Genomic DNA, 22,864 nt, shown 5'->3' with positions numbered 1-22,864 from the left:
CTATTTTCTTGTGGCATCTTAATGCAATTTACTATTTTTATTGAAAATAAGTCACCAATTTTCTTTAAAATAAGTTCATTTGACGATTCGATTTCCATTTCGGAAATCGTTTTCAAAAGAACAAACATTAATAAATTAAACAAATTGTGTTTTTATTACATGGAGGAAAATTCTTCTAATAATTTCATTTTATTTGAGTAATTTATATTGACAATTCAGACATATATTATACATTTTAAAGTAGACGACTTAAATGATATTGTCAATATTTTTGAGTTGCGTTCCTTCGACGACTTTATTGGAAGAAAATTTATTCAATTACATGAAATCAAGTTTAACTTAAGAATACCCGTCAGCAAAAACATTGCATGTGATTTGTTTTTAAAAAAATACCATGCTGACAGTAAAATTCTTCCGTTGGTGCTCCCATGACGAAAAAACATCGAAAAATCTATGGGTAACCAGATATTGGTTCCATTTAACACAATTAGAGCCGCTTCTTTGATTTTGTCTTTTATCTATGTATGTCTTTCAGAACAATACTTGAATCTTTTTATTGAACTCTATGTTTATTTTTCTATGCGTGTTTACATATTTCGAATCCATCAAATTCTCTATTTTTGATATACGATTGATGTTTACTTATTTCAACATTTAATGGTACTGATATTTCACATAAATAAAAATGTTCACATTCACAAGGTAAGGGAGAGAGTTGTACCTTGGGACACTTTTTTGAATGACCTGTAACTATTTTACTATTTAACGTATTGAGTTGGGATTTAACATAGCAAATTAGCAATATGTTTCTTAAGCACCAATCTATTTAAAAGGTTTAAAGAAATATGTTTAATACATAAATTTAATCATTTTTAATTTGGTGTAGAATGGACCGAGGTACAATTTGGTCTTGTACCTTGGACCTTCTAGTATTGTACCTTGGAACACTATTTCAGTTACCAAAATGATGTAAAAAGATAGTTATATCACAACTTAAAATGCATAAAAATGAAAATAGTAAACAGGGTTAACATTTTCGACAATCATTAATAAACTGCTTCTTTCAGATCTAAATTTTATTCAAACGAAACTCTTAAAATTATTTTTATAAAGAAAAAAAGCAAAATTAAACATATTTGTGGTCATTCAACGTCATATTGTCCAAAACTTATTCCAAATCTCAACATTTGAGCTTGACGAGCTGTTCCACTAACGTAAATTGGAGGAGGTAATTTTGCAATTACATCTTCTTCGAGAAAATTAAAGCTTGTAGTTGCATCATTGAAGAACTTATCGGTGTTTTTATACCGACGTAATTATTTTAGTTCGTTTTCGTCGTCACAACGTATTATTTCAGCTAAATAATAACGGAACCTTTTTTTCCCCTGAACTTTCACCAATACAAAGTCGCCAGCTTTTAAATCAGCATTTGCAAACTTGTTCTCCAGCAGTCTTGCTTCTTCCTCTCTTTGAATTGCTCCTTCCAATTTTCTTCGTCACTGCTTTCACTACTAAGGGATAAGTTTTTATTTTCGGATTCTGAACTTGATGATAATTCCTTCTTGGTGTCCTTAGAAGTAAAAGTTTTTCTTGTTTTTGATAAACTCTTTTGCGTAGAATCTCCAAAACCTTGCCTTTTATTATTTTTAATAGTAGTTGGTTTTACTTTTTTTAACTATGCTATTTCATATTTTTCGGGAGTGTCTGTCAATATGCGAGATTTCCCTCGTGGTCTTCCACCACTGACCATTTTTCGGGGAGGTGCTTTAGGAAATGGACGTAGCATTTCTGGAGTAACAGCAACAGATGTCGGAGGAGAATTAATTTGGTTTCGGTTATTTAGAATATTACAATAGTTTTCAACACTTGAAGAGGCTACATCACATGAACCATTTGAAGCTTTAGATTGAACATTAAAGTTCTCGGTATTTTTAAATTGAGCATTAACACCGTTGTTGTTGTTTTCTAGTGGACGATCCGAAACGTAAGAGGTAAGAAATTCGTGTTCTTGGAATATGTCTTCATTAAGGGGATAAAGCCCCGATACTTCAAATCCTTTAAGAATATTTGATGGACAAAAAGCTTTTGGAAATGCTTTCCCTAGTAACTCTGCAACGTCGTAGATACTTATAGGCTACCCTGCTGCAGTAAAGCATTCAGTCCTATCGAGCGGCTGAAGCTTGTGTGAGGATGGAAAGTAACCAATGGTATGCCATTGTTTTGACATTACTAAATAACTGGTATATTAACGTGACTATCATGGTTGTCAAGAAGTAAAATTACTGGGTCTTCAATAGATGGTTGTACATGACATTTAAAATGCTCCAGGAACTGCAAAAAAGTGACTCATTAGACCAGCCAGATGAATTGGCACCTCCATCTGTGCCTACAGGAGCTCCTTTCAACATAATATGGGATTTGAAATGTACTCTAGGAAACACCATCATAGGTGGAATATGAGTACCAGAGGCATTTACTACCACAATTACAGTAGTATTCTGTCATCTTTCTCCACTTGTCATCTATCCAAGTTGTTCTATGCCTTTTGGACCAATTATTTTAGGAGGGACATGGACGGTTGTAAAACCAGATTCATTACAGTTCCAAATTTTGTGTGGCGAAAATTCATTTCGAGACAGAGCTTTCTTGTAATTTGTAAAAAATAAGCTGACATTGGCTGTATTAAACGAGGTGGATCATGCTAGGTTTTTAGGCTCCGGTTTTCGAAGTAATAATTCTACTGTGTAACACCTTAGAAAATATCTTAGCCGTCCTTTACCGGCTTTCTTATTTTGCTCCCATGACGATGGAAACTTTTTATCATTTGCAAGAGCGAATTGGTAAGCAAACCAACGAACCTCCATTCTTGTCAAGCCATAGTGAAGGCGTGCTGCTGTTATTAAATAATCTTTCAAACTATATTCTTCTTCAATTGAAAAAACTTATTGACTTTTATTGCTCGCTTCATAACAAAACTCCGCCGTACCTTCTAAATTTTTATGTTTAGTCATGTGCCTAATAAGTGTTGTTTTAGACACATTATAATAGCGAGAAGCTTCCCGTATGGACAATTCACCATTGAGAATTTTTTTACTGCACACTTGATATTGCTTGGATTAATAGGTCGTTTTTATTTCCGCTTTTGCTGCGAGGCATGGTAACCTTTATTCTGAAAAAGAAAACTTAGTTTAGTATTTATTTAAAAAAGTATACTTATGGTAGATCTCAAATTTTGTTTTCAATCTTTTTGATCTCAAATGCATTTGGTTTTTGCCTGCAGTAGTTGACGCACATCTTTGTTTTCTGTCGGAAAAATTAAGTACCAATTAGTTCATTGGCTAGTATTGATCGAAATTGTAAATGAGACACGGCTTTTTTTTAGCGAGCATTGATGTTTTGTACATTATATATGCGTTTACAATCGCAGAATCTATAAGATAGAAGAAAATTTTCATCCACCGTTTACGACTTTTTCATGACATGAAGTAGGAAACAAGGTATCGATACTTCGCCCATGAATTTGTTATATTTAGCTACTGATTGTGGACAGGCCACTTTGTCTTTTTTCCTTCGTTTGTTCAATCAACATCAACTTTCAATGAAGAAAACTAATTACGACCACACACTTTTAGCCTCTGTCATGCCATTTATAAACCAATATTCTACCGTACTCATCTCCTACAAAATAAGATTCACCCAGTTTCAATTGATTATCATTTAGCAAAAGATTCTTGGGCTAATGTTTTCTATTTATTGTGAAAGTTCCGAGGTAAAGGTATTCTCATGAAGAAAATTGGACAGCAATTCAATTGTGAAAAAAAATTATCAAAGTATAAAGCATAACCTTTGAAATAGTATGGCCTGCTCAAATACAGAGCAGTTCTTTCACCCAATGCAGCCTCAATGTGACTTGTTTCCTTTCCATCATTTAACTTTAAATGGAAGCATATAACCTGTTCGTGCACAGGTTGTAACCCAAATTTTGAAGCTTCGTTTAACAGGTTTCATCGGCATGTATTGTTTTAAAGTTGAGCGCTCCTTGATACCTACCACACTTTCCTCTACTGAAAGCTCTCTGGATTTTTTAAAACATTTCCACAGGTGCTGCTTCTTCCATGTTAAGAAAAGTTGATACAAAATTGTGTACAAAATTAAAATTTTTGAATTTGTCCTGAAATCTTGGGCTATGTATCCATTTCATCGAAAAATCAGTTACTAAATTAGTGGTACCAGATAGCATATCATCTTTTTCATTGTCGGGTTGATCTTCTGAAAATGCCATCTGTAATAAACTCATACAGTTAATAAGTAAATAACCATTCTAGTTCCTCGTTAGTGATGTTATCTCTATTTGAAGTCATTTTCTTTAACAAAAAATATAAATCCAAACCAAATACTTATCATGTCGGAATGGTATCATGAGGTTTTTTCCTGTTTTTTTTTCTGATTTACTATGGGATCATTAACAGGAGAACTTTATTGTCATCATTGCATGTCTTTGAAAGACAAATCACATGCTATGTTTTCAGGCGAAGTTTCTATACTGGTGTTGTATTACTTTTTTCTCTATATTAAAATAAATAATAAAGTTACTCTTTTCAATTTTTAAAATATTATTTAAATTTTAAAAATACAAAAAACATAGTATGAAAGTTCGCGTCTACTGTTCCGCCTGCCGCCTATTGTATTATCTTTTTGTTCTAACGGGTATTCTTAAGCTTTATATAGTTGACACTAAGCTAGGCAGCCTAGCTCATTGCATCTTGTAGCTTAGGGCTGTTTTAAAAACTGTGTTGAAGGCTTTTTCTATGTCCAGTATGACCTCTTCTTTTGTTTCTATTTAAGTTAATATTTGCGTCACTGACCAGTTTTACTAGTTGTTGTTTAAATATTTTTTTTCTTTTTTGATTGATCTTTTGGAATGACTCTTCTTCGTTCTGCATGTTTGTAGTCTTTTATAGATGGCCCTTTCCAATATTTTGTGTGATTCCTTTAGTGATATTGGCCTCTAATTTTTTGATCTTCTTGCATCCTTCTTTGGTTTTAGTAGATGACTAATTTTGGTATGTTTCCAGTTGTTCGGAAAATATGCATGTTGCTCCATTGATGCTTTTGTTCAATAAAGACATGGTCCAAATCGTTATTTCATCATCGAGAGACGTCCATACTCCTTTGTAGATCTCACTTGTCTGCAATTGCGTACTTTTTATTATTAGTATTAACTCTATTTTTATTTTTCTTTACAAAATATTTGGATATTACTCATATAATTAATATTATCTTTGTTTATATTTTTAATTTCAGTGACCTTTAATTTTAATGTTTACGAAGAGTAAGTTTTTGCGTAAAAAAATAGTAATTTGATTAGCACTAAAATTTTTGGATGGATATAATTGTTTATGTTTATTAATAAAATAATATTTATAAAATTTCCGTCTTTAACGAAAACAAAAGTATATTTAACAGCCTATTTATAATGTTATTATAAATACAGGGTGAGTCATGAGGAACTTTACATACTTCTACTATATGAAGAGTCCCTCAGGGAGCATATCATGTGGCCACTAAAAAATGTCAACTCCTCTACTTTATTAATTAACAGGGTGATTTGTGTAATTGACCATTTATTTCATTTTACTGTAGTGTTTGTACGGCTCATTTGATTTTTTTAATTTTTGCATGATACAGTACACTACTATCAAGCATTCGACTGGTATTAGCTAAACTAAAAAATTCCAGGACTGGCTTTGGAAAAATTAATTTAGGGATTCGTATTAAATATTACACCCTGTATATATTTTTTTTAAAATGCAATAAGTGATTTTCAAACTACATAAATAGCCAATGAAAACGACATATGCGACAATGTTGTCGCACTTTTATTAAATTTTTAGTGAACGATCAAATCTTACCAAAAATAGAACAACCATAATGAAGCATCAAATTATAAGGTAATTAATTTAAACAAATGTTATAAATTTCAAACATTTTAATTGAAATGCTAAACTGAGTCACTGCACAACAAAAAACAGTAACTACTAACAATAACGAAAAACAATTAAAAAAAAAAAAACTAAAAATATGTACATAGTTATGATAAACCCATAAATTAGAACTGGAAAAGATACAATAATGGTAACAAAATAAAAATAATTCAAAATAGATTTTCGAAATGGAACCCTGCAGCCTGTACACATTTTTGTTGCCGAATTGTTAATTGACGTATTGAATTACGGATACTCTCGGGATCGTTTCTAATAGTATTACAACAATGTATAATTCTATCAATTAATTGTTGTCGGTTATTAATATTCACTGCGTAAACTAGTTGCTTCAATCGTCCCCAAATATGGTAATCAACGGGATTGAAATCAGGGGATCTTGAAGGCCACGAAATAGGACCTGCACGTCCTATCCACCTGTTGCCATAAACATTATTGAGATGTTGTCTCACTGCCAGTAAAATGTGTGGGGGTGCCCCATCATGCTGAAAATACATCCCTCGGACAGCAACGTTCGCGTTGGCAAGCAAATTCGGCAAAATATTTTGTAGAAAGTTCAAATAGACCTGCCCTGTTAAAGGACCATCAAAAAAGTGAGGATCTACTAATTGGTTATTTATGACACCAATCCACACGTTAACAGAAAACCTTAATTGAGAACGACGTTCTCAAATAGCATGGGGATTTTCTTCTGCCCACACATGTGAATTTCGTGAATTATTTATCCCGTCTCTGGTAAATTGGGCTTCATCTGTAAATAGTGTCCTGTATAGCGTTGGTCGATTATTGTTAATCCATCTACAAAATTCCAACCTATCGATCTCATCTCCAGCATGTAGTCGCTGAACAATTTGAATGTGATATGGGTATAGATTATTTTTTTGTAAGACTTTTGATTGAGTAACATTGAGTTCTCGACTTACTTGTCTAGTGCTTATTGTAGGGTTCATAGTAACGGCGTCCATAATGTCATCTTCCTGCGCTTCATCTACATGTCGCTCTGTTGTTCCACTAGGAAAAGTGCCATTTTCTCGCAAATAATTAAAAACTGACCCAAATGTTGGATGACTGGGAGTTCGACGATTAGGAAATCTCCTGCAATATTCTCTACTAGCAGCCCTCCCATTTCCATTACAGAATCCATAAACAAATATTAAGTCTGCATATTCTGTGGTCGAAAACTGATGTGGCATTTTGAACGAAAGTAACAAAAGCTCTACCAAAACTAACACAATGTACTTAACGTAGATATGACAGAAGAAATATGTATTCTTGTACACATAAATAACAATTGATAATGACAATAATGACAATGGGTATAAAATATCAAGAAACGTCAAACGGTCAACGCCAACCTTCATTTTAAACTTTTTTAGATTTATTTTTATTTAGTACAGTTGATGCAATGTATTATTATTTGACATAAAATTTTAATCATTTACAATCAACAAAAACTAACACATACAAGAGGTTTGACTTTTTAATCAATTTAATTTATTATTTATCGAAAATAATGCCCCAATACGATCTATGAGTAAAAATTTAAAATTGAAAAACAATTGATTCTATCGTAGAGATAATACAAAGTGACAGTAAAGATGTTAATTTTCTACGTATTAAATTATGTTGTAGGAATTCATTTTAATTAAAATGTTTGAAATTTATAACATTTGTTTAAATTAATACCTTATAATTTGATACTTCATTATGGTTGTTCTATTTTTGGTAGGATTTGATCGTTCACTAAAAAATTAATAAAAGTGCGACAACATTGTCGCATATGTCGTTTTTATTGGCTATTTATGTAGTTTGAAAATCACTTATTGCATTTTAAAAAAAAATTATACAGGGTGTAATATTTAATACGAATTTCTAAATTAATTTTTCCAAAGCCAGTCCTGGAATTTTTTAGTTTAGCTAATACCAGTCGATTGCTTCATAGTAGTGTACTGTATCATGCAAAAATTAAAAAAATCAAATGAGCCGTATAAATGGTCAATTACACAAATCACCCTGTTAATTAATAAAGAAGAGGAGTTGACATTTTTTAGTGGCCACATGATATGCTCCCTGAGGGACTCTACATATGGTAGAAGTATGTAAAGTTCCTCATGACTCACCCTGTATTATTTTAAAATTATATAATTTTTTTATTTATCTTTCGTTTTATTGTTTTAGGTACAAGATGATAATGTCGATCCAGAATGGACACTATTGCATTACTTAAGAAGCAATTGTATCCTTTTTTTACCAAATACTTTTTTATACTTACAGTTTTTTCTTTTACTCCTACTACTACTACTACTTGTCGGTTTATAACGTTCTCGGCCGTTTTCCGAATTCCAATCGCCACTTAGTCCGTCGTTGTTCCATAGGTCTTCTTCTATAGCCCTCTCTCTCAGTTCTTTATTTATTCCTTCGCTCCAATTTTTCCCGGTCTACCTCGTTTTTTTTCCTTCTGGTTGCCATTTTAATATTTCTTTTGGTATTCGTTGTTCATCCATTCTTTGTATGTGTCCGAACCAGATAAGTTGTTTTATTGTTAGGTCATCTGTGATTGTTCGTTTGATTCCCATTATTTCTCTAAGCGTTCGTTGGTAATCCTTTCTCTTCTAGATCTTCCTGCAACTCTTCTCAAAAAATCCATTTCCGTCGCTTTCAGCATTGCCAGTGTTCTTTCTTTCGGTGGCCATACAAAGTGATAATTTTTACTATAGTCTGATATACCCTCTTTTTATTTTCTTTGCTGATGGATTGGTCCCTTAAAATGCTGTTTAACATTGTGATGGCTTTTCTCCCTGACGTATTTCTCTCTCTTATGGCTTTGTCTAATGTTGGGGCTGTTCCAGGATGGCAACTCAGCAATATTGGTTTAAGTTTTAGTTTTAGTTAGTCGTCAAATTTAAAATGTATAATGTATGTCTGAATTGTCAATATAAATGAGTCGGATAAAATTAAATCAGAAGGATTTTTCACCAAGTAGGTAACAAAAAACAAAATTTGTTTAATTTATTATTGTTTGTATTTTGAGAACGACTTCCGAAGTGGAAATGAAACGTTATTAAACTTATTTTAAATTTCAATTGTGGCCTATTCCCATTAAAATAGTAGTTACATTAAGATGGAATAAAATAGTATGAAATAGAATAAAATAAATTGAATGAAATGTTGGTTCCTAGTGTTGGATTCATTTGGAATATCTGCAACTTTATTGGAAAGCGGACGAAATGCATGATTGGTCTTGAAATTACCATTCAACATACAAATTAATGAAACTCCAGATTGAAACATCGCCAAAAATAGAGCAATGGCAAATAATTTACGGGTATGCAACTGAATGAAGGTTGGGATGAATGTACATTGGTTCACAAGAGGTCATTACAGGGACTGGACAGAACTTTCAAAGATATTTGTGACCATCAAAAACATTTTTGGTGGAACAGTGATTCTATTTTCAGACGGAATATTTAAAAAGACGGATAATAGTTCATTCTCTCTCCTGTTGCCGAGAAGAATGTAGCGTAGAATATTTTTCAAATAATTTTAAACTGTTTGTCCTTGTTCTAGTGTGGTGTTATGTACAATTTATGTTTAATTTCATGTTTATTACATTCTGCGCTTGCTGGATAGCCCAAATTTGACGGAATGCCCCTGATGATGCTGTAGAAAGCGAAAGTACTTGGGCAAGATTTGATTATTAAAATTGTGCTCGATATTTCCCTTTAATTTTTCAAAGTTCATTTATTCGAGCATTCAACCTTATATCAATTTATTGTAAAATTAGCTAGTCTTTCTTAAGACTAACTATAACCAACAACGTAAATCAACGAGAGATGTATTTGAAGCAGAGGATCCTTCACCTATCAAAACGGAAGGCCTTTGTAGAGTATATAAGGCAAGCATTAGGAAACCGATCCTTTTTTTCCGACGATTTACCTTACGACACCTTAACACTTTTACACCATGCTGTCATGGGATAGGCAATCATCCGTAAATCATTTGCAATGTTTTATAGTTTTCCGATGCGGAGTTTTAACAAAAATTTTAAATTCTCTTTTTTCAATTTTTTTATTCAACGTTTTATTCGGTGCAATTTTCAACAGTCGTTATTTGACATATGTTATAGGAATAATTGAATAAATAGAATGGTTATATTTGGTACTGTTAAATTTGCTGAATACGATAATTTTAACCGTAAAAACTTTTTCAATTTTGTGTAGTCAATTTCCTTAACTCAAATTTTAGTAAGATTATGTGGTACCAAACTTGGATGTGGAGAAGGAGGATGTGGAGCATGCACAGTAATGGTTTCCAAATTAGATCGACAGACAAACAAAATCATGTATCCTTTAAATAAAATAAATGCTCTATTCTTAATATTTTTAACATATAACTTTATTCAAAAGCTAATTTCATATCTTTAAATTCCCGCGTTAAAATTGGCTATATTTATATTTTTATAAAGTCTGTGAAGTACTTCTTTTTGGGAAAACCTGGTTTTCGGGAAACCATTAATTTTACTCCAGAACATTTGAGATAAAATCTTTAAAGATTAAGAATAATCTAATTTACTACGATGCACTCGACCCTCGAACTTGTTGCAGAGCGATCACCTCTAGGTAAGAGCGGTTTATTCCTACGAAGAGGGCAGAACCAGAGAATATTATTCTCTGGTAGAACTAAACAAGACTTTGTGACGAGCACACCCACGCTTGACTACACGACGAATTCCATTTTTAATTAACCAGCTATTTCTATATTTCCTATATAAACAGCTAGTAGTGTTAAAATAATTTTTATTGTATTACTGCCGCCATGTCATAGATATACTAAGTTTTTTTTTATCATAAATACTGAATATTGAGACTTCAAGACCTTAACTCCAATATACAGACACTTACCAGTTAACGCTTGCTTGACTCCAATATGTTCCATGCACGGTTTGGCAGTAACAACAGTCGAAGGAATAGGGTCAACAAAAACCAGACTACACCCTGTACAAGAAAGAATTGCCAAAGCTCACGGTTCGCAATGTGGATTTTGCACACCTGGTATAGTCATGTCAATGTACACTTTACTTAGAAATTCTCCAAGGCCGTCTATGAAAGACATGGAGGTGGCGTTTCAAGGAAATCTCTGCAGATGCACTGGCTACAGACCTATAATAGAAGGTAAGTAATACAAGTATTACTTGTACTAGGAAAGCGGATTATCAATATATCAATACAATATAAATTTAACATAAATATCCAAAAGCTGGATAAGAAATTATTCTTCTTTTTTAAGTGCGGTCTTTGTTAAGAACGGTGGCTTCAAACTGGAGACAATCTACGATTTAAGAAAGATCCAGAGGTATGAATGTATATCTGCACCAAAGCTCAAGCCCGTAATAACAAGTGTTTGAGACTACTAAACTATTCTTTAGACAAAACTCCAGCAATCTATCTTCCCTCTCATTTTTTAATCCGAGCCTACTGCCCAATAATATCTTTTACTTCTCCTTTTTCTACTTTTGAGTTAAAATCGCCCATAATAATCGTGATGTCTCTATCCTTTATATTATCCAAGAATTATTGTGGTACTTCGTCATAAAAATGCTCTATTTCTAATAAATTCTAGCAAAAATTATTATTAACCCATTAGCGCCCAATTTTTTTTTGAAAATCTTTACTTTTATGGTTAATTATATGAAAATGTTAATAATTTAATCTAAAAAAACAAACTTTTCGGTTTCATGTCTTCTAAAAAAAATGTATGGTGTTACCATATGATAACGCTGGGAGCTTAAGGAATTTTTAGGATCGTTGAAATCAAAATTTTTAATTTTTTTTTTAAATATTTATTTGAGAATATTTTCACCGTCTGGTGTAGTATCCTATAAAACAATTAACACACAACCAACGTTGCATTTTTGGCACATTGTTCGTCCAGATGTTGCACATCCGTCATTAGCACGTCGCCTTCTTCTGCTTGGTGTAATGAAATTGTCGATGCGATTAAAACGAAGATCTGGCAAGTTCTGTCTATGTATGTATGTAGGTTTTCCTGTATATAAGAGAGGACTTCTATATCTTGCAAGAAGAACTTGGGCCAAGGCTCTCCTAAACGATAGCAAGGATATATCTATTTTATTTCTTTTTATATAAATGCCATGAATTATGGACTGCAACATCCAACAACTATGTTATAATACTATTTGTTACTGCGACTTGCTACTTAAGTTGAAACACCTTGATCCGTCAAGTCGGCACCCCCCCCAATTTTATTGTATTCAGCAATACAGTGACTTACTTGAATGTGGCGTTTTTCTTCATGAGAAAATATTTTTACCATGCCCACTGCTGAACCACCACAATTCGTAGAGGCCATTGTAACAACAGAGTTATCTTTTTATCGCACCAGTAATACACCGCTGTTTTTTTTTCTATTGCTTGTTGTGAATAGACACGATCTTTTTAAGAAAACTCCTTTTTTTTCCAAGGGACAGTTAGGTGGAATTCTATTTTTCCTTATTGTTCCAATTGTGCCGTACGCCAAAACTCGTAGGTAACTAAATAAATTAAGTCCTGAGAAAAGGTTGTCAACGTGTAAGTTGTAGTGTAAATCTGACTGATTTATCTTTCAAGCATTCGCACCAAAGGGGGTGAACACTTGCCAAAAAGTTTATCATATTGTTCATTTGATCGTGAATTCCTCCTTGGTATAGGTCAAAGTTTACCAGATATTCAGTAGAAGTATTTAACGATCACATTTTATAACCAAAGCGGATTGGTTTATTTGGTATAAATTGTTTACATTGATGGCGACCATAATACTTTATCATAGACTCATCATATGATAGATTTTTTGTTGGAACAAAATTTTCAAAACATTTTGTTTTTATTCTGTCAATCAATGGTCGAATTTTCCATGCTTTGTCATTAACATTAGGCTTTGTATTATCTGCGAAATGCAAAAACCTTTGAATTTGCAGAAAACTATTTCGTCTAAATGAATTAGAAACTAAAGTGTTCTTTACATCATCGTAGGTCTCTCAATACATTATCTTCGATGGTAATGAATTGTACCCCGATAGCAGGAGAATATCTATAAAACAACTTATTTCTCAAGATGTAATGCATGTGTCAGTTTGGTTTACAAATTGTGCATATTGTTGGGTTTCTTTCGCTAAGTAGTTTACTGTCTCATCATCAAAAAATATACTTAAGATACCAAGACATAATAGATTTTCATACCTAGAATAATCTTCTTCTAGAAACGAAAAACTTGCAGACTGTAAGTCTCCTTGCACCCAAGCACATTTTTGCATTATTACATCTTTTCTTTCATTTTGCCATAGTTGAAATGATGCTCTAGTTTCTCTTTTGGGTGTCTACACTACTGCTTGTGTCCACTCTATTTACATAAAAATAATAATACATGTTACTTTGTTAACAACTTTGAAAATTAAATTTCATTAAACCAATAGCAGTAAACAATGGGTTCAACGTACAAACGCTAAATCAAATTTTATATCAAATATTACATAAAGAAGCCCTGAAATTAGTATTTCCACCACCAGAGAAAAACCCAGTACCTAAGAGCCACAAGAAAAAGAACTTACACAGTAGTATATACAAACTAAAATGTGGCGACTCCACTAAAACTTACATCGGTCAAACGGGTAAAACCTCTAACAAACGAATAGCAGAACACAAAAGGGCTTTCAATAACAGAAAAACTTATTCTAATTACGCTCTGCACCTTCTAGATCACAATCATTCTTCTAATAACCAATTTCAAACTCTTCACATTTCAAATAAAGGCCTTAAGCTATCATTATTAGAATCTATGGATATTAACAAATTAAAAAATACAGATATAATTCTGAATGACCAACTTGCGAGAAACACTTCTTCCCTCCTCAACTTATTTAGTTAAAGACTATGAAGTGTTAGCCGCAAACAGAAATAGCTCACTTGAGAAAGGCACTTTGTCTAAACAGCTGTAGTGATAGTAAATTATAATAAAATTTGTGGAAGTGTTGAAAACAAAAGTTTTCAGTGTTTTATTTCCAGAGAATATCATTGCCTACATTTTTTTAAATAACTTTTTGTGATATTGTGTATCATAATGAAGTGTTTAATACTAATTTTTTTAACAGGTTATAAAACATTTACTGAAGAATGGGAACTAATCCAGAACGGCAACAAAATATCAGCAATAAACGGCAACGACGTATGTGGAATGGGAGAAAAATGTTGTAAATTACAAAATGGTATCAGCAAAGAAGAAGACGAAGAAGCACTTTACCAACCTAGCGAATTCGTTCCTTATCATCCATCGCAAGAACCCATATTTCCTCCAGAGCTAAAACTATGCGAAAAATATGATAAACAGTACTTAGTCTTTAAGGGCGAGAATATAACATGGTTTCGGCCTACAACCTTACATGAACTCCTCGATCTTAAAGATCGTTATCCTGCTGCTAAGCTTGTGGTAGGAAATACAGAAGTGGGTATTGAAACCAAGTTTAAGCAGATGATTTATCCTGTAATCATCCAACCAGTGCAGATACCGGAACTCAGGACTATAGAACCCACGCTTAAAGGTGTGAGAATAGGAGCATCAGCAACGCTTGTAGAAATCGAGCAATATTTAAAAAATCAGATTAAAATTCAACCTGAACACAAAACCAGAATATTCAAATCTATACTAGAGATGATGAATTGGTTTGGAGGTAAACAAATTCGAAGTGTAGGAGCTTTGGGTAGCAACATCATGACTGGTAGTCCTATATCAGATATGATTCCAATTTTAATGGCCGCAAAAGCAAAGTTGGAGCTTGTTAGCAAACAAAACGGAACTAGAAAAGTTATCTTGGACAACAATTTTTTTGTAGGCTATAGAAAAAGTATTCTTAAACCACAAGAAATATTATTATCCATCTATATTCCATACACAAAGGAATATCAGTATTTTGAGGCTTTCAAGCAAGCTAGACGAAGGGAAGATGATATAGCAATAGTTAATGAAGCAGTGAATGTTTCTTTCAAACCACAGTCTGATCTAATCGAGGAAATAAATTTTGGTATTGGTGGAATGTCTTTTAAAACAGTATCGGCACCAAAAACTGAAGGCAAACTAAACGGTTTACCTTGGAATAAAACTACTCTAGAATTAGCCTTTAACATACTACTACAAGATTTACCATTGGATCCTGATGCACCTGGTGGCATGGTTTCATATAGAAAATCGCTTGCTTTAAGTCTATTCTTCAAAGCATTTTTAAATATATCGTTACAGCTGAAAAAGTACCTTCCACATGTAGATTTAGAAAATAGAGAAGTCAGTGGTGCTTCTGGATTTCCCGAGTATGACTATAAAAGTTCGCAATACTTTCAACTAGTACCAGAAACTCAAAATAAAATTGATGGTCTTCAAAGACCAATTGTTCACATGTCTGCCTTGAAACAAGCAACCGGAGAAGCTGTATACAACGATGATATTCCTTATATAGAAGGAGAGTTGTACTGTGCTTTTATTCTGAGTACCAAAGCTCACGCAAATATTTTAAGTATAGATCCATCAGAAGCTTTAGCAATGAATGGAGTCCATGGCTTCATAAGCGACAAGGATGTAAAAAGAAATTTCCCTAACGTCAAAGGTCCTATTTTTCTCGACGAAAACATATTTTACTCCGATACCGTCACATCAGTGGGACAAAGAATAGGCCTTATAGTTGCTGAATCCCAAACACTTGCACACAAAGCAGCGAAAAAGGTTAAAGTAGTTTATGAAGAACTACAACCTGTCATAATCAGTACAGAAGACGCTATTAGACACAAATCTTTTTTCCAAGCTACTCCATTGATTGAGAAAGGAGATCTTACTGATGTGTTCAAAACAGCTCCACATAAACTGGAGGGAGAATGTAAAATGGGTGGCCAGGAACATTTTTATTTGGAAACTCAGTGCTGTATAGCTGTTCCTAAACCGGAAGATAATGAAATGGAGATCTTTTCGTCTACCCAAAATCCTACTCAAGTTTCGGTAAGTAAAGGTTTTGCAAAACTATCAAAGAACGTATGAAACATTGCTTTCTGATTTTGTAGGCAATGGTCTGTTAGATTTGTGGTTAAATCGATCACACATGTTTTTTGTAATACATTTTTAATGTGGTTTTAAAAGACGATTATGTAATGTATGGCTAATATTTTACCAATTTATTTGATATGTCAAATTTAAATATATTGTAAGAAAATCATTAGTTTCTGTTGGTTTTGAGTTATATTTAAACATCTTAAATGCAGCCTGTTTGTTTTCATTTATATCCATGGCGAACTAGATCTTCACTTTGGCTCCAAATTATAAAAGTGTCATCCAGATAATGCTGTCATCCATTTTTTTTTTCTTAACTAAGTTTTCCTTGAATTTCTTTTTCTTCTTCTTTGTTACACATACAGCTACAAATATAAATGACGAATAAAAGTACTATTGACTATGCAATATTCGTTTTTGTATCTTTATTTTACATTCTATTATTTTTAGAATAAATGTACGAAAGTTGTCGATCAATAAGACTGTGTCTAATTAATGATTTGGAGTATCTTTTGTAGAAACTAATAAGTCAGGTGCTTGGGCTTCCCCAAAATAAAGTTATAGCTAAAGTAAAACGTCTAGGTGGCGCTTTTGGAGGAAAGAGTCCTAAAGCAACTCTTGTTGCTGTACCAGTAGCAATAGCGGCTAAGATGTTTAATAGACCTATCAGATGTATGCTGAATAGAGATGAAGATATAATCACAACCGGAGGAAGACATCCGTACTATTTCAAGTACAAAGTAGCTTTTGATGATAATGGCAAAATTTTGGGCTGTGATGCGGAGCTGTATTCGAATGGAGGTTATTCAAGAGATTTATCTGAATCGGTAAGTATATTATTGTTTTTAGTTAAATATTTTTAATTATTATAATTTATAATCCGCTCATTAAATATATAAAATCTGCATGTAGCATTTTAATGGATTTTAAAATATTATCTATGTCTTCGTAAAAAGTTTTAATATCACTCTCTGGTTTGTCCGCAGTTGAAGTATAAACTTGTATAATGTTTAGTTTAGGTTTGTTCTGGTTTGTTCCACTTTGTTGATTAACCCTTTGACGCCGGAATTATTTTTTTTTAACTTTTAAGAAGTTTTTTGGTTTTTTTATATAAAATCATTATTTTTAATAACAATGTATTGTATTTTTTATTTTTTTATCAGCTAACAAAGGCTATAGACCGTGTAATAAGTATTAGGACACTAGGCGTCGGTTAATAAAATATTTTCAAAAGTAGAACTTTATTTTGAATGGTATAAAGAGAAACAAGTTTTTTTGTCGTTAAGGCACAGTCCTACATTACATGTTGAACAGCTCCAGGAAGATTTGTGTGGTCCTTTTCGAGTGCTGCAAAGGGCACATCTCCTTGGTTTCATGTGAATTGGCATATGTGCACATTTATTAAATCGGATTTCTAAGTGTACCGTGCGCTTGAAGTGGTTTATTTCAGTGTTATTAGCTCTTTTGCATCCTCTTCTTGGTACGTCAGGTTGGGTGCCAATAAGTCCTAAACTGCTAACCTGCTAACTAACTGACTGCTAACCTAAACATCTTCAACGTAAGCGATTGTCCATCGGATCTACTTTTGAAAATAATAAAGGCGTTTACTAGCGACACGTCCAAAAAATACCAAAAGATCCGGTGCTACCATTTCTTCGATTTTCTGTCAACTTCATAAATTGACTTTAGCATATCCATTTTGTCAACAAAATCCATGTTAGTATTATAGTCCTTGACTACTATTGGACAAACAATGTCCTCCATAGTACCATCTTTTCTCTTCCTAGACACTGTTCCAATATGTTCGGGATTATGATAATTACTTATAAACAAAACATCCTTTCGGTCTTTCCATTTCATAAAAACTGTACCATCTTTGCTAACTCGCTAATCCGACTCCCCTCTTGCTAATTGATTGTCTGCTATTATATCCATTGATGTGTTTTGTCTTCCCTTTCTTGCTGTTCCGCACGCGTAATTTATGTCTTCGCGTAAGTTTTTCACAGAATGTTCCACAGAATTGAAGAAATTGTCGAAATAAAGTTTATGACCCTTTCCTACCAATTTACGAGTAGGATCTTTTACGACTCTAACTCCTAATTTTTTTCTGTCGTATCAGCAACTTTTCCTGTATAAACGTCGAACTAGTATACAAATCCGGATTCGTCGGCCCTGATTCAGATCTTGTAGCCTTTTTTTACGGGCTTCATTGGTAAATATTGACGTAAGGAACTACGTCCTTTAAATTTTATCATTGACTCGTGCATTGCTTGATTTTCTGAGAGATTCTAACAAGCAAAACACGATTCTGATTGATGATTCAGTAAAGGCCTAAGTTTATATAGTTTGTCATAGTTGGCCTCATATCTTTTAGGTTGAAGAGAATTGTCGTTTAAATGCAACCACACAAACCGATCTCTAGGAATACAAGAACTAATATACACATCTCGAAGATCCGCTCTGGAAGACCAGTAGTAACTCAGACTAGGAAGTCTCTTTATTTCTATTAGTAAGTTCATTGCTAAGAATACTCGCATTTGTTCTGCATTGGTTTGTGTAAATCTATTCTCGTTCCGTCGCTATTTTGGACCGCTTATAGATTGGTTTGAAAGACAATAATATTAATAAGGTCCTTTGTAAAGAGTTGAAGAAATACATCCATAGGAGAATCAATATTGTCTGGTATATTGGGGCTGACTGGTTCATTAATTTTTTTTATAGGGAATGCAATTTTGGAACTCTCTAGTCCACATTGTATTTAAAAGGATACAAATTTATATCCAACGGAGTATTATCATCGTTACTCTCATCTGCTTCAATTTGATTTGTCTCTAAGACGTCCTCAAGTTGGTTTTCCACTGAAACGACGTCTATAAAGATAATCGGCAAAGACTCTATATCAAAAATACTTTGATTCATATTTATTGTTAAATCTGTTTTCTCATCGTCATCGGAGCTGTCATCAATATTTGAATCTACATCAGATGGAATGTCTTCAATAAGAGTAAAGATTTCCTCTTGAGACCTACTTTCCAAATCGGCATAGGAATGTTTATTTTTGCCTGGAACAAAAAAGCATATCTAGAGCAGAATATTTAGAGCAGACAGAATTAGAAACGATGAAATAAGAAATCGGATGGGGGTAGATGGATCACTGGCAACAGACATAGAAAGGAAACAACTTATATGGTATGGCCATGTTCAAAGAATGCCAGAAACAAGACTACCAAAAATCGCCATGAAATGGATACCACCAAATCGTGAGAAACGAGGAAGACCAAAAAGAACATGGAAGGAGGGAATAACAAAGGCAATGAGCTCCCGAGACTTAACCGAAGAACAATGGAATGATAGAAATTCGTGGAAATTAGGCATCGGACAACGACGCAAGACGTTTTGAAACCGATATATATGTATATACAAAAAAGCATGCATTTGCCTTGTGTCCCAGCACTGCCACCACCATAATTACAAGGTGTAAAATGTATGTAAATATACCATGCAATATATTTTTAGAAAAACTTACCGGCCATTTTATTAAAAATCTTGTAAAACTAACTTGAATAAATATTACAGCACCATCAACCACGTGCTAAACCACTGTAAACATACCACTATAAAAATATTACCCACGGTCAGCGAAACAAAATTTGATGTGCGAGTCGTTGGAGGAGATCTCGACAATCCACGTATTGACTGTGTCTAAGCGCAAGAAACACCAAGCTACAGCATAAAAATTGTTTAAAATGTGTCTTAACGCTAATCCCACCAGTACACAAAGGGTTAAGATTAAAATTTTCTTAATTTTTTTATTAATATTGGTATCTTTAAGGTAATGGATAGAGCAGTAACCCATTTTGAAAACGCGTACCACATACCAGCTTGCAAAGTAATCGGAATACCATGTAAGACAAATCTGCCATCCAATACAGCTTTCCGAGGATTCGGATGTCCCCAGGGTATGTTTTTGGCCGAAAATATTGCCCAACATATAGCCGATTATCTCAGAATAGATCCAGTGATAGTTAGTGAACTTAATATGTACCATGAAGGTGATATAACCTATTATAATCAAAAATTGGAGAACTGTACATTGCGTCAATGTTGGAGAGAATGTATGGAGTCTTCCAACTTTCATAAGCGAAGGAGAAATATTAGAGAATTTAATAGGTATGTTGAATTATTATCATAATTATTATCATATTGACACTAAATTATTTTCTTTTATTTTATTTTTTTTTTTCAGATTAAATAAGTACAAAAAGCGAGGTATTAGTATCATTCCAACAAAGTATGGCATCTGCTTTACAGGTACATACCTAAACCAAGCTGGCGTTCTAGTCTTAATTTATACCGACGGATCTGTATTAATTTCTCACGGAGGCATAGAAATGGGTCAAGGTCTGCACACGAAAATGATTCAAGTCGCTAGCCGAGCTTTGGGAGTCCCAGTTGAAAATATCCATATCAGTGAGACAGCCACCGATAAAGTTCCAAATACCTCTGCTACAGCAGCTAGTACTGGATCAGATTTGAATGGAATGGCCGTAGTGGTAAGTAGAGAAGTATATTACTCTCTATATAATAATAAACAATTTTACTGTTTTGTTGATTCCTTTTAGTATATTTTATTATATAATTTATATTATATATAATATTTATATAATTGATATTTCCAAATATGTATGTATATTTTTATTTACCTATTATACACTATCTATATTTTTAGAATGCATGTGATAAATTAAACGAGCGATTAAAACCTTACAAAGAGGCGAATCCAGAAGCTTCCTGGGAGGATTTGATTAAAACTGCATACTTGGATAGAGTAAGCCTAGCTGCTACTGGATTTCACAAAACTCCTGACCTGGGATACAACTTTGAAACTGGCGAAGGCCGCCTCTTTAACTACTTCACATATGGGGCGGCTTGCAGCGAAGCAGAAATTGATACGCTTACTGGTGATCATAAAGTGTTAAGGACAGACGTTGTTATGGATATAGGTAAAAAATTGGGTTGTATGGATATGGATATAAAGAATGAATGGGTTGTATGAATTAGGTTGTATGGATTGAAAATAATTAAGCTATGAATTAGTTTGTATGGATATATATATATATATATATATATATATATATATATATATATATATATGGTATACTATATATATGTATATATATATATATATATAATATATATATATATATATATATATATATATATATATATATATATATATATATATGGTATACTATATATATGTATATATATATATATATAATATATATATATATATATATATATATATATATATATATATATATATATATATATATATATACATCCTACTATCATTTTCGCATCGATACATTATGCTTTTACCATCAATTTAGCATCGTCTTGCAAAGTAGCATCTGTATATCGACGCTATTTTACAAGACCTTAATAACTGTTTTCCCGTACTTGTTACAAGAATTTTAACCATCTCATTGATTAGAGTCTTGATACCGTGTTGGTATTTTAAAATATCCGCTTTCTCTTTTTATCCCTTACTGAGTTATATAAGTTTATTCCAGAAAATGTTTGAGTCTAAAATGATGGTACAGTGAAAATATTATATATATTTAGTTCAGGGTTTTACCGTTTACTCGCTGCCATTATATACATGAAAATGTATATCCCACTTTCATTATCAATCATTTTAGCATCAGAAATTTGGCATCGTTGTTGAATATAATATTACCCACGACGAAATAGTAAATTTAAGAATATATATATATATATATTTTTCATCTACAAATCATTCTGGCATCATGTTTGGTTAAAAGTAACGGGTTATGATATATTGCAACTACCTATTGTATCTTCGCTCCAATTCATCCAGTCGCGACGTACAGCACCTCAAATGATAGGATTTAACCAATAAAATACAATAAGACAGAAAAATCAAATATAGCAGCATGTCAAAAAGGCCTTAATTATATATCTTCGTTTCTATAAGTCCAATCGTGACGTACAGTATCTCAAATGACAGGATTTAACCAATTAAAAACAATGAAATAAAAAAATTAAATACAGCAACATGTCCAAAGGGCCGTAGTCACGTATCTTCGGTCCTATTAGTCCAATCGTGACGTATAGTACCTCTAATGATAGGATTTAACATAAATAATACAATGGGATAGAAAAATCAAATGCAGAACAATGTCAAAAGGGCCTTAGTTGTGTATCTTTAGTTCTATTGGTCCAATCATGACGTGCAGTACCTCAAATGAAAGGATTTGACAAATAAAATACAATGAGGTATAAAAATTTAATGGAGTAGCATGTCAAAATGGCCTTAGTTATGTATCTTCGGTCCTATTAGTCCAATCGTGACGTACGATACCTCAAATGATAGCACTTAACCAATAGAATACAATGACATAGAAATCAAATACAGCATCACGTCAAAAGGGCCTTAGTTACGTATCTTTGTTTTTAGTGGCCCAATCGTGACGTACAGTACCTCAAATGATAGGATTTAACCAATCGAATACAATAAGATAGAAAAATAAAATACATCAGCTTGTCAAAAGGGCCTTAGTTATGTATCTGCGGTCCTATTAGTCCAATCATGACGTTTCGTACCTTAAATGATAGAATTTAAATAATATAATACAATGAGATATAAAAATTAAATAGAGTAGCTTGGCAAAAGGGCCTTAGTTATGTATCTTCGATCCTATTAGTCCAATCGTGACGTAAAGTACCTCAAATGGTACCATTTAACTAATAGAAGA

General features: G+C 32.9%; 1 protein-coding gene across 2 annotated transcripts in view; it reads left to right on the top strand.

The window, feature by feature from the left end:
• Window positions 1–22,864, top strand: part of LOC140441489 (xanthine dehydrogenase-like) — a 42,517-nt gene that overhangs the window by 419 nt on the left and 19,234 nt on the right. The window contains exons 2-9 of one of the 2 annotated variants that reach the window (XM_072532243.1): window positions 8,181–8,238; window positions 10,248–10,344; window positions 10,896–11,173; window positions 14,146–16,034; window positions 16,601–16,909; window positions 19,915–20,252; window positions 20,329–20,635; window positions 20,812–21,085. In XM_072532243.1, the coding sequence (XP_072388344.1) occupies window positions 8,181–8,238; window positions 10,248–10,344; window positions 10,896–11,173; window positions 14,146–16,034; window positions 16,601–16,909; window positions 19,915–20,252; window positions 20,329–20,635; window positions 20,812–21,085 (3,550 nt within the window). The remainder of the gene's footprint in view (window positions 1–8,180; window positions 8,239–10,247; window positions 10,345–10,895; window positions 11,174–14,145; window positions 16,035–16,600; window positions 16,910–19,914; window positions 20,253–20,328; window positions 20,636–20,811; window positions 21,086–22,864) is intronic. The other variant, XM_072532244.1, reaches the window with a different exon arrangement.

The sequence above is a fragment of the Diabrotica undecimpunctata genome, chromosome 5 (genome assembly GCF_040954645.1).
Source record: "Diabrotica undecimpunctata isolate CICGRU chromosome 5, icDiaUnde3, whole genome shotgun sequence".
NCBI classification, from domain to species: domain Eukaryota; kingdom Metazoa; phylum Arthropoda; class Insecta; order Coleoptera; family Chrysomelidae; genus Diabrotica; species Diabrotica undecimpunctata.
This window is presented reverse-complemented; position numbering and strand designations above follow the sequence as displayed.